This window comes from Falco naumanni, chromosome 7 (assembly GCF_017639655.2).
Source record: "Falco naumanni isolate bFalNau1 chromosome 7, bFalNau1.pat, whole genome shotgun sequence".
NCBI classification, from domain to species: domain Eukaryota; kingdom Metazoa; phylum Chordata; class Aves; order Falconiformes; family Falconidae; genus Falco; species Falco naumanni.
Window position 1 is genome coordinate 29894977 of NC_054060.1, and position 17872 is coordinate 29912848.

General features: G+C 42.3%; 1 protein-coding gene across 2 annotated transcripts in view; it reads right to left on the bottom strand.

Annotated features, from left to right (window-relative positions):
- Nucleotides 1-658: 658 nt before the first annotated feature.
- BRF1 (BRF1 RNA polymerase III transcription initiation factor subunit) overlaps nucleotides 659-17872 on the bottom strand; it is a 175684-nt gene continuing 158470 nt past the window's right edge. For both annotated transcript variants that reach the window (XM_040602549.1, XM_040602551.1), the window contains 3 exons: nucleotides 9711-9762; nucleotides 6461-6629; nucleotides 659-4225 (listed from right to left, as the gene is read on the bottom strand). In XM_040602549.1, coding sequence (XP_040458483.1) covers nucleotides 4188-4225; nucleotides 6461-6629; nucleotides 9711-9762 — 259 coding nt within the window. In that variant the 3' untranslated portion in view covers nucleotides 659-4187. The remainder of the gene's footprint in view (nucleotides 4226-6460; nucleotides 6630-9710; nucleotides 9763-17872) is intronic.

The following is a 17872-nucleotide window of genomic DNA, read 5'->3' on the forward strand; positions in this document are numbered from 1 at the left end:
GACACTCCTGAGGATCCAGTTGTAGCTCCCCTTCCTAGAAAAAAATAAAAGGAGCAAACACCCATATGCACAAAGGGTAGATGTGCATTTTGGCCTCCAAACTGTGGCGACCAGATGTTGATAAAATAACATGTTTTTTAACTCAGCACACACCTTATTTATCAAGCGACAACTTTCAGAAACAAGTACTGGAACAGGTCCACTAAACACACACACACTATATATTGTTCCCACAGACAGTTAATTATATAGCTTAGTGGAAAAACCTCGTTAATGTTACGCAGTTTACAGAAAGTATCTACATTTATCAGTAGAACACTATCTTGTAAAACACACTTGCCTGATTAGACATGTCTTCCCTTTTAGAGACAAAAGCAAGCTCTGAATTACAGATCTTTGCCACTATCAACCAATCATGCCACAATCAAAACCAAACGTTCATAAGAATGAGGACAGAAAAATCAGAAACTAGCAGGAGAGCATCATAAAAAATGGGTTATGCAAGGGTTTTACTTCTTATTTACAGCAAATATATTACAGTAAAAAAGCTTAACATGGCTTATATTGTGGTTGTGTAAGGATGATACATATGCTTACATCAAGCAGGTTTAATTTCCTTGGCATTAACTGAAACAAATACAAGGATTCAACACAAATATAAGAAACAGAACATTTATTAGGCAAAACTACACATTAACCATACACATCTGCGACTGGAGTTTCAATGCAATCCAAAGAATACAAACAAACCATCAGGATGGCAAGAACTTTTTCGACAATCGTGTTTAACCCTCAAGACAAGGCTGTCTGGCACCATCTAAAAGTTGCTGTACTGAACACAGAGATTTTAAAGAAATGTCACAGATGATTAAGACACTGAAAAAGCACTCACCACAGTGAAGAATCTCATTATTTTCCTTATTTCTTTCATTTTTTACTCCCACAGTACAAGAGTGTTAAAAGGCTGCATGGCAGACAAGCTGGATACAACAGCTGGAGGGTTTTGCCTGTCAAGCAAAGTGACTTGCAGCAAGAGACATGCTTTATGCAACAAAACTGATGATATACAGCTTGTGTGGGTTCAAATAAGATCTAAGAACAACAAATGTTGAAGCCTTATAAGCTCTCTTCATTATAATCAGAATCCTGAGAAAAGCAGGGTCCAAATTACTCCAAGTGAATTTAGGCTTACTTATATACAACAAAATTGTCCAGATACATCAACAGTAGTAAACAGAGTTAATGCAGTGTTAATCTTTTTACATTTTAATGACTGGCTATAAAAACAGAAACTAGCATGTTCTAATCTGTTTATATTTCCTGAGCTCAGTTAAATCAAGAAGGAATGAACATTATAAAAATCCCAGTAAGTCACCAATAAATTAAAAATGTACATAACCACTATACCTTAAGAAGCCTTACAATGCTCAGAGTGAAGTCTGCCTATCCAATACCATCGCTTTTCCTTTAGGATTCCTGTATGGAAACCATGCCATTAACTTCACCAGAAATACTGAGATGCTATGGAATTGTAGATCTTTTTTTTTTTTTTTCTGCTCTCCAAATGCCCTTCTCGCAGACTACGAGATAGCCTTTCCTAATCAAATCATACAAAAGCATTCAAAAACTGCAGTCCTGCTTCCAGTGCAGGAAATGATGTTCTCAGAAATGCAATGTGCTATTGAAATCCAAATTTACTAGCAGCAGTTATCTGGGCAGACTCAGCTCCCGCACATAACATCACTACTACATTGGCAGCAAGGTTTAGTAAGCTTTGGGGGAATAAACCAAGACGGGAGGAAAGACCCTTGATAATAAAGAATTCATCTTAGCTATTTCTTTAAGAGCCAACATCTTGCATTTGAGAAAAGCACTCGACCTACATGAGTCATATGCGTGTTTATTTATGCATGTTTTTCTCCTGCATAGAGAATAATGTGTACCTTGGAATAAAACCCGAGTTTTGAGAATACACTGTGAGTATGGGTATTTGTAGTAGCGCTATTGGCTAATTTGAACCCAAATGATCAAACTCAACTGTCTCAAAGACTTGCAGAGCATGAACTTTGATAAAACAAACTACTTTTTAAAAAACTGTTTACTTATAGTATGATTTTTAATTATGGTGTAGATAAAAGAGAGGTAGAAAGGTTTATCTCCTCAATACCATTTTTCTGTGCAGTATTTATGAAGTATCAGAAAAAAATCTATAGTTTTTTGGTGAAAATGCCAGCTTTTTCCCTAAGAATTATATGGAATCTCTTCTTTCCACTGAAGTGCTGTAAACTAAGTAACTGGAAACTGGTTCAGAAGAGGTCTTCTTCCCATTAGCCTCACTACACCATTTTTGTTACCAAGTTCTGCTTTTAAGAAGTCATTGCAGAAATATGCCTACACAGGGCTCAAAAATACCCAACAGACTACATTTATCAGCCAAATAATATCAAGGCTGCTCTAAAAAAAGCACTCCCTCTTGCTCTACATACATGATCCCTCTTATGCATGCTACTGAGAGGGACAGAAGTATGGAAGGCCACATGGCCCTTCCCCTCTTTGGTGACAACCACAGGTATCGGCATCATTGTCACCCTGGCTGGCAGTAGCTAGGGAGCTTCCTAAAGCTTCTGCCACACTCCACCCTCCGCAGCAGGAGTATGGATGGTGCGCTAGCGATGAGCGCTCCTCAAAGAGGGTGGGAAGGATGAGCTGACCAGGAGAGACAGCTTAACAGAAACCACGTTGGTAAGGCAGGGATCCATCCTGCCCTGGTGTAAGACAAGCCTGCAGCGCTACAGTTTTCATGACTGTCACTAGACGAGGGAGAGAGATGAAAACAGCTTGGGTCCTGCAGCTGCACTCATCAAGAGCATGACCCAGCGGGCAGTGCATTTCCCAGAGCCGAGAGCCCTGGCCCCAGCAGTGCCAGGGAGAGGCAGGTCAGAGGCAACAGGGTGGGATCGGGCCATAGGGGCTCCTTCCCTGACCCCCACTCTCCTTGCAAAAGCCGATGTATCTGGAAGAGAAGGACCCACCTGTTGACATTTTGTGGCACCCAGGGCTGGAGCTTCAGCATTATCCACATTGCAGCAACTGTTCACGGGTGGGATTTGAGCCGTGAAAGCCAGACTGCTGCATGGTGACCTTTAATTTACCCATAGAAAGTTAAATAAATTACATTAAATTAAATTCAGCCAAAGCAGATGCTAGTTTATTTATTAAAAAGCTCAGCTTTCTCTTTCTTTCAACTGGTTTGAGAGACAGGCAGCTCTTGGGAGCAGACCTTCACCCTAGCTCGGCTGGACAAGAGCAGCGCCATAGACAGCCAGAGTGACTCCTGCAGCAACAGCAGGCGCAGCAGGACCTGGCTGTCCCTAGGGATGCCCAGCACAGGCGCGTGCGCACAGCACTGTCACCTGCCAGCTCTCGGCGCTCCTTGCCTCACCCAGGCCTTCCCCCTCCTTCCACATAAACCACACCAGACTCACAGTGGAAGATGATGCTTCGCTGCCAACACTGCCTTCTATTGTCACATCTTTTAAGAAATCTAGGAATCGATTAATATAAAGAAGTATTTACTTCATTTCAGAGAAACCAATACTGCCCTGCAAATATACAACTTGTCATTACTTTTTGATAGGCTTAGGTAATGAGCTCGTATACAACAGCAGAGTCATGTTTACAATACAGGTTAGAAATGTTTCCTTTCTTTTGCTTGTAGCATTATGAGACAATAAATGCTACTGTACTCAAATAACCAACAGGCACACTTCTCATTTTTTACCTGTCCTCCTATCTGTCCTTCAGTCTGCTCCCTTTCAACAGCAGGCCTAAGAGCAGAGTCACATAAATAAGAGATGTGCTGCTTTCAGCCACACATGCTTTATACACAATCTATTTTGTCTCTTTTCTTTTGTTCTCTGGAGACATTACTCTCGTTAATTTCATCCTCAAACTATGATCCACCAAAAAAAAAATATATTCAAGTACAAACCCAAACTTTATTGCTGGGTTATGGGTCAATGTAAACTGACCAGAGTAAAAGCCAAACTAAAATTAGGTTTACAAAAGTAAAGATTGCTTGATTACACTTGCTGACCATAGACAGCTTCTTTCACTATTCATACAGTTTGAAGACCAAAGATTGCTGGGAACAAGACACAGTCCCTGTCCTTTGGAAGTAAATGGAACTAATAGCCATCATCATCATCCATATCGCAGCCATAATCTGAAACACACAAAGACAAAAGCATATAAAAATCCAAATATTCCAGGTAGGCGGAAGATACGACAAAAGTATTGCTACTTTCAGGTTGTTTTCCTGCTGTGCAACTAGATGGTAAGTTTTGCCTTAAGAAAGCACCTTAAAAAAACTTAAGAAAGCAACTAAAAAAAAAAATTTCCTAGGGCTGAATAAAAAGTTCTTGCATGTACTTTCCTCAATGAATAAAATTATTTGTAAGCATGTATCCAAAAATACCTCTTCTCACTTCTCACTGGACCCTCATTTAGGAATACCTGGCACATGGATATGTGGAATACTTGGTTTAATTTAGAGGTTAAGGTGTTCAAGCCTGATTGCCACAAGTAATTTGAAACATGGTGGCTGATAAGCAGCAGCATACATTTACAAGTAGGCATGATTCTCACTAGACACAGCCACCAAGAAAAAAGCTGCCTTGTTTATATTATTCATGCATTTATAGGCTGAAACTACCAGAGTTCAGAGATAGCTCAGAGTTCCCATCAACCTCAAAGGAGTCATGCAACAAATCCTGACCAATGCATCTGACTCACATCTCCTGTATCTACTTACTCGTAAAAGAGCTTAAAATCTTGCCCAGATTTTTTTTCCTATTTTGTTTTCTTAAAACAATGCTGAGTGCAAAGACTGCATGGTGTGTGTGTCAGAAGGCAAGTCTGCGTGTTTCTAATGCACCAGTTTCTCTTCTGTGTGCTTCTGAATGCAGTGAAACCTATTTACTGTTACGTAGTCAAACCTACAGATAATTATTACGTAGGAGCATTCAGTAAAGTTAACCTTTATATTTCAAATCGAACACAGTGCAACATTTCATCCAAAGAGTCAAGCAAATGCTCGGAAGCAGAATTAAGTGTAATTTACAATAATTTGTGTAGAATTGGTGATGTTCACCATCTGTAATTCCTGTAGTTATTCCAGGCAGACAGGTCTAAGATCCATGAAGAAAGCAGTTAGAAAGGAGTTATTTGTTCTGCTGAGCAGCTCTGCACACCTGCATTTGAATTTTGGCAACGCTCCTTTCGGGTTTTTTTTAAACTCTGATTTTTCAGCTGCTGTCCAGACCAGACAGGGAGTAGTGGAATGTTCTCAGAATGGTTTAAAAATAGTAACACTTACAAAGAAAAAAAGCTCAGTGACCTTTATTCTATTTTTTTTTTTTTGGGGGGGTATTAATAAACACAGACCTACCCACCCCCACATGGGTGCCTTGTCTTGGGAACATTATTCTAATAATAAATGCAGGCAACAAACTCTTTTTCCTATGGTTCGGCAATTATTTTCCAGTGGAGAAATAAATCTAAAAGCAACAGACACTTCTGTGAAATGTATGCATATTGTCCATGAAAGCTAAATTAATAGTACTGGAAAGATTTTTGCAGTAAATAACATTTCAGTAGGAAACTTATTCCCATCTTGATTTGTCACAACCCATAATTAGCAGCTCTCATTTTAAAAATATTTCTGTATATTTTGAAAACTTAACATCTAAGGGGAAGTTTTTAATTAGGGATAAATGTGGATGTGTCCAGCTAGGAAAAATGGCAGCAGAGAGGATACTGCCTTTTCCTGCCAGCGAAGAAACCTAATTAAATGAGTGGCTTTGCTGGGTAACCCAAAGAAATGAGCACACATCTGTGTAACATACAGCACGCTGCATGCTGTCAGTGCAATTTCTGTACCTGGTGAAGAACTATTTCCTCCCAACACTTTCCCCAGAAACAGAGTGTGACGATGCATTCTGTTTTGAGCTGGACAGCCACATCCCCAGGGCTCACGGACAGTCTGGACGTTGCTGCAGACCCAGCTGAGGAGGAAGGCAGGAGCGGGGTGGCTCGGCTCACGAGGCAACGAGCCCCAGGCACCGCTAATGGAGGGGTTACTGACCCCGTAATTCCTCAGATCTACATTAATAAACCTGATTCTGCAAAAGGCCTGACGTCGGTTTGTTCTTGAGAAGCCCTCTTAGCCTAAAACTCCAGATGCAAAGTTTTCTCAGGAGGAGTCACTAAGAAGGTCAGTTTTCAGACGAGGGTGACTCCGGGCTTTCCCATAGCAATGGGCAATGCCAGCAAGGTGGCAGGAGCTCCGCAAGGAATGAGCTCCTGGAGGACAGGGACAAGCAGGGCAACCCTGTCTGTCCTCAGCCCTGCAACAACAAACCCCACAGCACCAGTGGATTTAGAGCACATCCCAGCTTACCGTTCCCTCCCATTAACTGCAAGGCACTCATGCAGTGATCATCATCTTCTTCTATTTCTTCCTCTTCTACCTCTTCCTCAGGGTTGTAAGCTACTGGGCCACTTTCCACTAGCACAGCTGCTGGTTTTTCTAAGTCAGGGGCTTCTGCTTGTGCACTGGGAAAGGTCATCTGCAAAAAAGAAGAGGGGTCAGTAGAGCAGCCCTTCCTTTTGTTCAATATTTGTATAAAACTTAAGCAGCTTGAAAATGGTAATGACCGGAGAGCTGGAAGGCCATGTCAGTGCTAGAGGTTTAGCTGTTCTAGGGCACATGCGAGTTGCTCAAAGAAACGATGCTCAAATGAAAGTCAGGCACAAACGTCCAGTTTTCACATAATTCATAGCCATGAACTGAAATACCCAGAGACAGTAACTGCAGAACAAGGATCCTCTTGCAAGCACAACTTAAGGAGAAATTTGGGAGTGAAGGCTCCTCAGCAGAGCTCTGCAGGAAAACTTACAACCTTTTCCTCATTGCACTTGACTCACATCAGGCCTATTACACAATAACAACGTTATTGACACTTTAATGATAGCAAAAACGTACCCTTCAAATCAGAAAAAACGCAACCTGTATTAGTTTTGACAGCTCTGGCTGGATTTATTTGGAGGCACAATGAGCTGTGGAACAAATAGCACTCTTTAGACAGCACTTAATGTGATGGCAGAGCACTAGGTTGGTAACACACGCCAGCACCTGTAACATTACCTATGCAATTCATCAGAATAATGATCTCCAAACACTAACTTGGGAATTGATCACTGACGGGACCCGTTCCGTATGTGTACGTCCCCAGTTGCTCCAAGGTTAGGCAAGACACAGCAGGGAGGGAGAGAAAGGACAACTGCAAGGAGTCAGAGGTGAATTTGGAGAAGGTAATACTGTCTTTGGTTCACTAATGGCAGATCTGGGAATGGGGCTGGAACCAGCAACGTGGTCTGCCCCAGCACAGTCCAGGCTCTGGTCTCTCTGGAGCTCTCCCTCCCATGGTGTGCTCAGTCCGGGGCTCTACCTCCCTGTCTCACCCAGGGAAGAAACATCACAGGAGCTTCACCTCCACCAGCTTTGTAACCCGGCACTTTTCACCTTTGTTCCGTACTTGGACGATTTGAGGTTTGTACGCTAGAGCCTGTGGCTCAGAAGTACATCCCATTAATGGCAAGCTGACGAACATTAAAGGTTAATGCTGCTGGGCCATGCCAGCAATTTTAAGAAGGTGCTTAACAGTACCTGTCACTAGTCAGCAGTTACCAGCACTGAGAGTAATCTCCCCTGCTAGGAAAGATGGAAAAGACTGGGACCACTTCCTTGGGAAGGACAGCAGTGAGGTACTCTGAACAATGAATGGTCCAAAGGAGACCAGGAAACCCCAGCTCCTCGGATCCCCACCACAAGAAAAGTCCTACAGCGCTTTAGGTTTTGAATAACAGTACCCAACTAGGTACTGCTGCATCTTCTCCAGTTCCACTGGCAGCAAGTTCTGATACAGTCTTGTAATTTATTTTCATTTATTTATTTATAAATGTATTTACTTGGGATGCAGTAACTCCCAGAATCCCTGTGACTGCAGGCACTTTAGAGATACACGGAAAGAGAAAATCCCTGTACCAAAAAGTTGACAGTCTAATTATTCAAACATCAAAGCTGTTCCTGGACTTGGCACATACCATGACAGTCAACCTAAAGAATCTGCCTGAGTTTTTCAAAGTCACCTAAGGGTTTGCTCCAATAATTCATTAATAGGGCAAAAGACACCCATTAATTTTAATAGAAAATCAAGTATTTAGATATTCAGATCATTCAAACACAGGTTTTCATGACTTTTTAATGCTCAAATTAATCATATTATTTAGAGGAACTTCCATCCATTTTATTTTATATTTCCTACCACTGCTTTGGCCTCTAGAGTGATCAAACTGAGTCCATCTAGGTTTCCAGTATAAGCAGAAATAGACACAACAGTTTGAGATGAATCAGCATCATAATATATATCAATTTAGATGCTTAAAACTATCCATCTGTTCTGAAAAAGTGGGTGAATATAAAGAAGCTACAACTGAGTCATTATTTTTTAAAATTGCACTGTGCTAATTAAAATGTGACCTTCTTCTAATTATCATGTCCACTTCCAGACTGCTGTACTTCTACAAATGTGCAGAGTTTTCTAATGAGCATAGCGTAAGTGAAAATGTATTTCCCCAGGCAGGATATCAAACCGTTTCTGAAAATCAGTGGGTTTTAGTCATTTTAAAAATAAGGCAGTCAAATGTCTTCAAATAGAACTTCTTGAATTCACTTCCAGACAACCTGGACTTGAGTTTGGCACACACTGTTATGTATGGATGGGCAGCTGTAAAAGCATGTCACACCACCTAGGGTAACTGGTTCACTTCCAAAAGGGGGTCAGTGTCACATGTTCGTGGGAAAAAGAAGGACAAATACCTTTGGTGTATTAGAAACAGAATTTTTAGATATGTAGTAGACAATTATTTTGTTATGCACTGAATGCATATGTCTACTCTGTAGAGTGTGAAAGTAATAGTGAAAGAAAGCAATTATTGCTGTGACTCTGATAATAATCACAATCCCTTCAGCAGAAAATGCAGGGGCACAAAGCCACCCACGGAGGGTTTCTGGCAGTGGCCAGTTACTAGCACTAACTTTTCTGTGGCACCGTTACATTTTGAAACTAAGCAAACAACCAACCAAAGAGTAAGCCATGCTATACAGGGTAAGCTGTCACTTCGTGTTTCCTTATCGGTCTCCTGCAGAAGCCCAGCCCTTCCCTTGGGTCAGCACTGGCTGCACAGAAGCTGTGTTTTGCATCACCTCCCTTCTCTGCAGGGATGGTCCAAGTGCTGAGAAACAGGCACAAGCTCTGTCTGCTCCTACTCCTCCTGCCCACTTGTTTGATATGTACCTTTTCAGATGCTTGCAAGGGGTTTTCTCTTTTTTGCTGTGTAACCAGGCATTATGAGGCTGTGCTAATGTTACTGATGGATACGTAAGGACAAATCTGGGTTAGAAAACAGGCAATCTCAGCTTTGCAGTGTTTGCAGTAACCAGCTTCTGGTCTGATCAGAGAGACAAGACTCTTGCCCTCGGTTTCTCTTGCCCGTATCTACCACATAGCCAGAGCCAAGCTGAGAAAGGCTGTGGGAATTTCCAAATTCAAACTGTCACACTGAGAGAAGTGCTGGACTTCACATACCTCTTCAGTGTGAGCCTTCTTAGCAAGCTGTGTTGAAATCAAGGGTCTTAACCTGCAAAGAAGGAAAGAAGGTGAACGTCAGAAAAGTTACACCAGGCACAAGAGTTTGGCACAGACTATTCACCCTCCACTGAAAGCACTATGCAACTTTGTTATGTTGGGCAATTACTTTTTTAAAGACATGAGATACAGAGCAGAGAGCCGCAGACTCCGCAGTAAATAAAACACTCTCCCTTGCAAGAGCCTGCCCCAGTTCAGGATAGGAAGAAAGGATGATCGTTAACAAGCACAGTAACAAAACCTCACCTCAAACTGCAGCCCCAGCCCATTCCAAAGGCCTCTGGAATAGATGGTTTTGTCACATATTACAAAAGTCAAAAGGCAACTGATTTTTTAGAAAAACACAGACATGGCAAATCCGAGCCACACTCTGAATTACACAGCACCACTCTGCAACCCATTCCCTGTATTTGATGATATATACAGGATACCAGTAAGATCATACACACAGGGTATCGTAATCATCACTGGCAAAATTCAAAGTTCCAGCTACATAAATCATCATCAAAAATAAGGGGACCCTGCTGCTCATACCTTGAATGAGAAACAGAAATTGGACATACACTTTTTTTTTTTTTTTTTTTTTAAATTCTGCAACAGATATGAAAGAGACTGCATATTTTGGGAGAAAAGATGGATCAGTATTACTTCACAGCTGAGTGTTAAATACCGGTGTTTCTGAAAAACATTTCATAGCCTGTTTTCTCCTTACTGCAGGAAGGCTGTTCTCAATCCATCACTTAGTGTTGCCTTCTGGTCTCCCCTCCTCATCTAGAAGTATCTAGTCATGAAGAAGAAGACTTGCTTTCTACTGGAACACTGCTCAGACAGCTCCTCAAGTACATCTTTTAACTAAGTCTAGGCAAACAACTTAATGAATACCAATTTATGTCTCCAGAGATACAGTCTTTGATGATAAGCTGTATCTTTCCCTCAATTTTCTATTAGTCATTCCTCCCTGTTAACACACAGAAACCAGTTGTTTTCCTACTTGTTTATTTCAAATAATCAGCAGGAGGAAACAGAATCCCAGAGAATGAGCAGGGGAGACTCAGATCATTATCCCTGATGGAGAAGACGATATAAAAATACAAAATATCGTCTAAGCTCCAAAAAGGTTCAGAAACTGGTCATCTCAGAAATGCTTCACAAGGCTCAAAAGGCACTTTGGCAACCAAAGTAGTCCAAGGTGCCTCCTTAAAGTAGATCTAAACAAAAAGAAGCCACAGGAATGCTTCAGGAGCTGTACCACCGAAGGACCAGAACACATTATTCTACTACAGATATTTCTTGTCATATTTCAGAATTATCAAAAAGATCAAGAAAGAGATACTCTTGACCCACATAAACGATCTGTTACATAAAAGTCCTGGTGGACTTCTGGGCTTAGAGAGAATGTATTTGAATGCATGGACGCACTCCCCCCTATGTGCCTGGCCTTTTTTTTTCCTTTATCTAATCCGAATTGTAGAGTTTTTACAGAACTACAGAATGGTTTGTGTTGGAAGTGACCTTTAAAGGCCATCTAGTCCAGCCCCCCTGCAATAAGCAGGGACACCTTCCACTAGACCAGGTTGCCCAGAGCCCCCGTCCAGCCTGACCTTGAACATTTCCAGGGACGGGGCATCTACCATCCCTTCAGGCAACCTGCTCCAGTGTTTCACCACCCTCACCATAAAAATTTCTTCCTTATTGCCTAAAATTTTAGACTACTGTCTTACTGTCAAGTACTGTTTTCCGAAAGTCACCCTGTTTAGATGCTTACAAACATACAGATGCAGCAATGTCAAAAGGTTATGTAGCTGAAGGATGCTAATTACCAAACAGGTTGTATTTCATTGACACGACTGAAAAAAAATAACAGGGGTAAGAAATGAAGGACTTTTATTTTAAACCAGTAGTAGTGATTATTGCAATTAACATTGTACCAAAGATAGCACCTATTTCCTCCCGCTACCAAAAGACATCAGACCTCCCTGGAGCACCCTGAAATCTTTCCTCCCCCCAATTAAAATCAAGCTGTTGAGTAAGACTCACAAGGTAATCAGAAACTGCTGACATTTCTTTTAGAACAAATTATACATGTGCTCACACAGTGAGGAAAACAATCACAGCTATAGGAAGCAAAGAGTAAACATTCCAGTTTCATTTTAATTAAAATGGTCCCCTAATGAAAATAAAAAGATTCACGCTTATGAAAAGCCTATTTGCAAACTTTAGTGCTAAATCCAAGAGCCCTTCTATACCCTTTTTCAGCGGTGAGTGACTCTCACACCCAGCTGAAATTAAAGCTGTATTTCTGCTCCAAGATAACTGCTCACAAAACATGCATCTTTATTGCTAGAAGAATAGCGCTGCCATTCGATCCGGGTGATACGGTTTCTCTCTCAGTGTAATAGCTAATGCATCCAAAAGCAGCGGGTTGGATGCTGCTCCTGCTCTGGCTGGTGGGCACCTGCTGCAGCGCAGATCTGGAGGGGTCACTCGCCCTGTGGGCGGCACAGCTCAGCTCGCTGTGCCGCCACACTATGTGCTACCTGCAAACACCAGCGATGAAAACGGAAAAAAGGTTAAACCAGTGCAAGGGGAGACAAAAAACTTATTCCCCCCCCGTGAAATAATGTGTTTGATTAAAATTATATAAAAGTTATTAATACATAAATAGGTAAGCTAATTTTTCTCCCTTGACTCTCCTTATACCTATGGAGAAGCCTACTACTACTGTACAAAACCATTTAGGAAGGTTTTATAGCGAGGTTTTTTGTTTTTAAATGCCCCGGTGCCCTGACCTCCTTAAACCAGAGCAGCTGCTGCCACACCAGCCATATGGAGCAATAAATTACTGGCTGCCATGGCTACAGATACGGGCTCCTTCTGCTGTCTGGCTGCACCACAGAGGGCAGAAAAAAAGTGTCTTCACAGAAGAGGACGACTGATTTTGAGGCTGGGATAAGTTTGAATAGTTATGATGAAAAAAGCGCCTTGAAAAAACTAGTAGCTGATGTATCTTATCCAACTTTTATTGTGCATGAGTCAACCTCATCTCTAAAAGGCTACTAAGTACACAGATGCACACACACACTGCACGTGAAAAATCCTGTCCATCACGGTCCAGCTCCAATTCAGGGTTGCCAAGTTCCATAAATAACAATATCCTGCACTGAGATATGATCCCGTATCTACTGAAGCACCAACAGTCTCTATTGAAAATGTCATGTTGCAACTGGTCTTCAGTAGTTGTTCGCTGTCTATGCTGACTTCTTGTTTGAGGCACTTCCATTATGACCTTTGCAAACTAATACAGTACCTTGTGGCAGGGAGTAACAAAACAAGCAGCTTTCTGAACAGCGACGTGATCCGTAAAAGGGGAAAAAAGAGATTTCACAGCACCAAGTGTTATATCCGCATTTCAAACTACTTCAAAAATTACGCAGCTCTACAAATGCTCATGTCAGCCAACACACGTAACACTGGGAGCAGATAATCTTGACACATTCTCAACAAAAACTAATGGCATGGTACACGGCATCAGAGGCTGCTCCCTGCCGAATCCACTCCACTCTCAGCTGAGATCTGCACGATAACATCTAGGTTTGTCCTCCAGCTTAACAATTTAAAAGAAGATTCAGAATAATAGCTCCTGACAGGGCTGGAGATCACACAGACTGAACTTTCAAAGTGAGCAAATTTCTCTGAAAAACAAGCTGGCTGTGAGAAACAACTGTTTCTATTTTGCTTATTATTTAATAACAAAAGATTACACAGCACAGTACATACAATACAAAGAGCACTGTGAGGTAATAAAACCACCTCACTTGCATCAGGCTGCTCGCCCACCAAAAAGGTTTACGATACCGCAACAACCTCCTCAGTGCAATCCTGCAAGTAATTTGGAAAGTCACCCAAAGCTCTGTTTCTTACTGGATTTAATTTAATCCATCCAAGTAGGGAACATCTTACTGCTGCTTACCACCCATGCTAATTTTATATGCGGATGATCCCAGAATACGCGATGGAAAGCAGATACAACGGAGCCCGCAGCCACAAGCCTGCAGTGTAATTATGCAGGTCATCTAAGAGAACTGCCCATCAAATGTATGCATCCATACCACAGGCCTTTCATACGTCTGCCATTTCAGTGACAGAAAAAGCTATTGAGAAATGATTCGGCAAGAGACCGGTCAGGTTCTCCACGCTGGCCGAGATCCTCCTCCCACCTGAGGCCAGATGGTTTTGCCTCAGAAGGTCAGTTTACCAGACATCTGCGTGAGAAGGAAATTAATATAAATGTTTACCCCAGCTAAGAGCGCCCTTTAATTAGGTACCATCAATGTTATCCTTACCGGAAAGCTGGGAATTACCTCTCTGCAAGGATTTAATTCTCTTCTGGGAAACACAGCTGCGTCAGGAGACACAGACGCGCTGCTGTGCCATTAGGTCAGGACTGAGGGGTGACCCTCCTGGACTCAGACCACCGCTGTTTTCCAGAGGGCAAAACAGAGACTGCAACCACAACTGCGACCAGAGCACTTTGGGGTTTGCACATCCAGCTATGGATCCCACCATCTCCTACATCTGCTCCTGGCTGACAGACGGGTGCTCACAAAGGTCGTTCTCTCCCCTAGAAAGGCAACCAAGGTGCATGGCCAAGGCCATGGCTGGTTGTGACACCAAGGAACGGCTGCAGGAAGCCTTGAGGACGGGCTGGAGTGGAAGGGTGCACTCTAGCACACTGGGAAAAGTCCACACACAACCACAGACAACATCATGATCTGCAGAAAGGCAGAGCATCCTCACACCTTGAAACCACCTGTGCCTGAATATAAGGCAGGCAAGTATTTTGGGCTTTTTGAAGGCCAGGCTGACCAGCCCTTCACCCAACCAGCTCACCATCAGTGTGAAAGCCCCAAGGAGTTTCCCAGAATCACCCTCCCCAGTGACAGGGCTGCAGAGACCCCAACCACCGACAAAACAACACCAACTGACAGGCATGTCCACATTGCAACGAGCTCACCTCACGCACAGCGTGGTCCAGGTCCCTCGGAGCTAACCCCAGAGCTGCCAGCTGTGCAGACGTGACTGATGGAGCAGCAGGCAGGGTCTGAGCCTCCTAGATAGTGTCAGACACCTTGGCAACATGGCCAGGATGTGTTAAGAGCCAGCTTCTTCTAACTCTGCTCCAACACGCCTGTGCATACACAGCCAGCATTTGCCTCCTGTATCCAAGCAAGCAACACTACAGAAAGAGCCGTTTCAAGCAGAAAAAAAAGCAAAGCTGAAGTGACAACAAAAACTAGAGTGAAATGAGAAATTGTTCCCACTTCTGATTCCCACTCAGCCTTCTTTCATGCTGGATCAGAGGACCTTCACTTTCATCAGCGCAGCATCAGACAACGCGATGCTGAGAAACATCTTCAGTGCTAATGAGATTGGCCTCTTCTAGCAAATACCCAGGCTTAAGTATCTGGGGACCGAAACCCACAGGAGTAAACTGCCAAAAAATAAGCATCGCTATCATTCACTACAGGATACGTTTATCAGCACGGTACTAAGCACCTACGTCAGTCACCGAAACGCTTCTGAAAAGCAGGAGTTTTGCTAACGTATCCTGAACACTTATTTCAGGCTTTTCAGTGAGGGGCAGAGGCCACAATAACTGTCTTCAATAACCCAGCTCGGAGCAGGCAGTATTTTTCTGCATAGCTGCAGTGCTCGTTCTTCAATTAGATGCTGTAAAATAGCAACTTGCTGTTCTTTCCACTGACTAAACCAAAAGATTTTCGACAACAAAAAATGAAAAGAATGAAATCTAAGGCCACCTTATTGCGACCAAATGAAATGATGTTACTGCAGCAGATCCAAAACAATCTCTGCACATATCTGCTTATAAAGGAAATTGCTGCAGACCATGGGAAATTACAATTGCTCCAGGACAAGAAAGGCTGACTGATCTAATATTTCTGGTCGACACACCTTCTTCCTGGGTTTGTCAATAAAGATACTGATGAGCTCATCTCTCCACAGGTCAGGAAATTATTAGTTGAAAATATGCTGTTTCTTTCACCATGGAAATTTTTCCAGATGAAAAGATGGCAGCAAGGCAAATGTGCACCTTGCTGGGAAAAGCTACTTAAAATAAGGAAGCTATGAAGCATTTTAATGAAGGTAAATGAGTAACCATGATGGTCTCAGTTAAGCAAGTCTAATGGCAGTGTCACTTTTAAAACATGGGCGTGAGACAACTCATGTGGTGACAATCCGAATATGTCTAACTATCTTTTAGTGCCGTCTTTCAAGTGGTAACAGTGCAGAACACATCTGTTATGGCAGAAAGCACCATTATTAGCGGAGAAGGCAAACAGAAATAATTTTTAAATCACGCTTGGAACTACAGTAACAGAAATTAAATTTTAAAAGTTGAACGAACACACTATCATCTCAACAGAAGGATTATGCTATTGAAAAGTTCTCAGCAGTAGCACTGCTGTCTGTATCTGGTGCGAGTATATTTTTCTAGACTCAAGAAACGAGGATCGCAGATATTTGCTTTTGGACAGGTGTTTTGATCAATCTCAACCTCATAAAAACAGCTAATGAGGCAAAAGATGAAAAGAAAAACATCTTAGTAACCTGCAGTCTCTGAGAACAATCCACTGAGATTGTTATACCCAAAGGTGATGCCAGATATATCGTTAGATCTTCCCTGTTGACATTACAAGGACAAAAATCATGCTAGGCAAAATACTAAATCACCTCTTCTACCACCTCTGATAGCATATACCACCACGCACATTAAGTTTCTCTCATCCAATTATGCAGGCAAAACTAGTATTTCAAAATTCAGGTAACTATAGATTCATACAAGTAATCCATCAAGGAATAAAGATGGATGACAGATTTTTTTCCCCCCTTGTCTATTATACATTAAAGAGCAAATTCACTGCCAGCCATCTGGAAATCAATGTATTCCAAGCTTTATTTTATGATTACCAACATTCCCCTTCGTAACTCATTTCTAATTATAAGCAATAAATCATTCCTTCTTGCTTGTAATTTGTAACAGCCAATTAAGGTGAACCTCTTATTTAAATAGCAAATCTAGCTTTAAAACATCACATATTTTGAGGTATGCACAGAACATCTAATCACGCAGCTGAATGGTGGGACGATGATTTAACGTGGTTTCACAGCCACCGAGGAGCCACGTGCAGAAGAACCCGCTGTCCCCTGTGGCCCACGTACACCAGGACTTTTCAAAACTGAAAGCACAGGTCTCACCTGTCTAATTTAATGCAGAAGAGATTGAAACATGTATCATCATGATACACGAGCCAGGACACAACTCAGGGAAGTCTGGGTCAAGGCTTCCCGCTCCTGTATCAGGAAATGAATGAAGAGGCTGGAACGGAAGAAGGAGCTGTAGCTTGCTCTAGGAAGAAGTTCTGGACGTTTTCTGATTTCATTTTAGAAACTAACAGTGAAAAAACGCAACTCTAAATGTAATACTTAAAAAACCAACTTGAGCAGCTTCTCTCATGCCGGGAATGACGTTCGAGAAACAGACTGGCCTCCTCCTCCTCCTCTCCAGTCAAAGGACAGCCCCGTGCACCGCCTGGGCACTTGCCATCTAGGCTACTCCGTGTTGCACCAGGTTTTGCCAGTGTTAGCCATAGCATGGTGCTTGGCATGATCCCTCTTGGATCACTCCTCTCCATCCCTCACGGCCAGGAGAGGATCAAGCAGAACAAAGGAGTGAAACAGTCTGCAAAGAAAAGGTGTCACTATATAAATCCAGATCATTCCTTTGGGGAGAAGGGTTTAATGGTGGCTTCCTATGGCAACTCTTTCCAACAGAACAATATCAAAGAAATGTAGTGGAGGATGTCAGACCAGACCAAACAGGGTGGATCCAAAAGCACTGGCAAGGACATGGAGAAGTTTTTACTTGTATTTGTTCTTCAGTGTAGGTCTGAGCAACAGGCATGTGAGTGCAAACACGAGAGGCTTCTTATAAATAGCTCTGCTGGGATTTGTCCGTTAGAAAAAAAAACCCTCACTCTTGTCAGAAAAGTATGTGATACAATTTTGGATACAGAATTTAT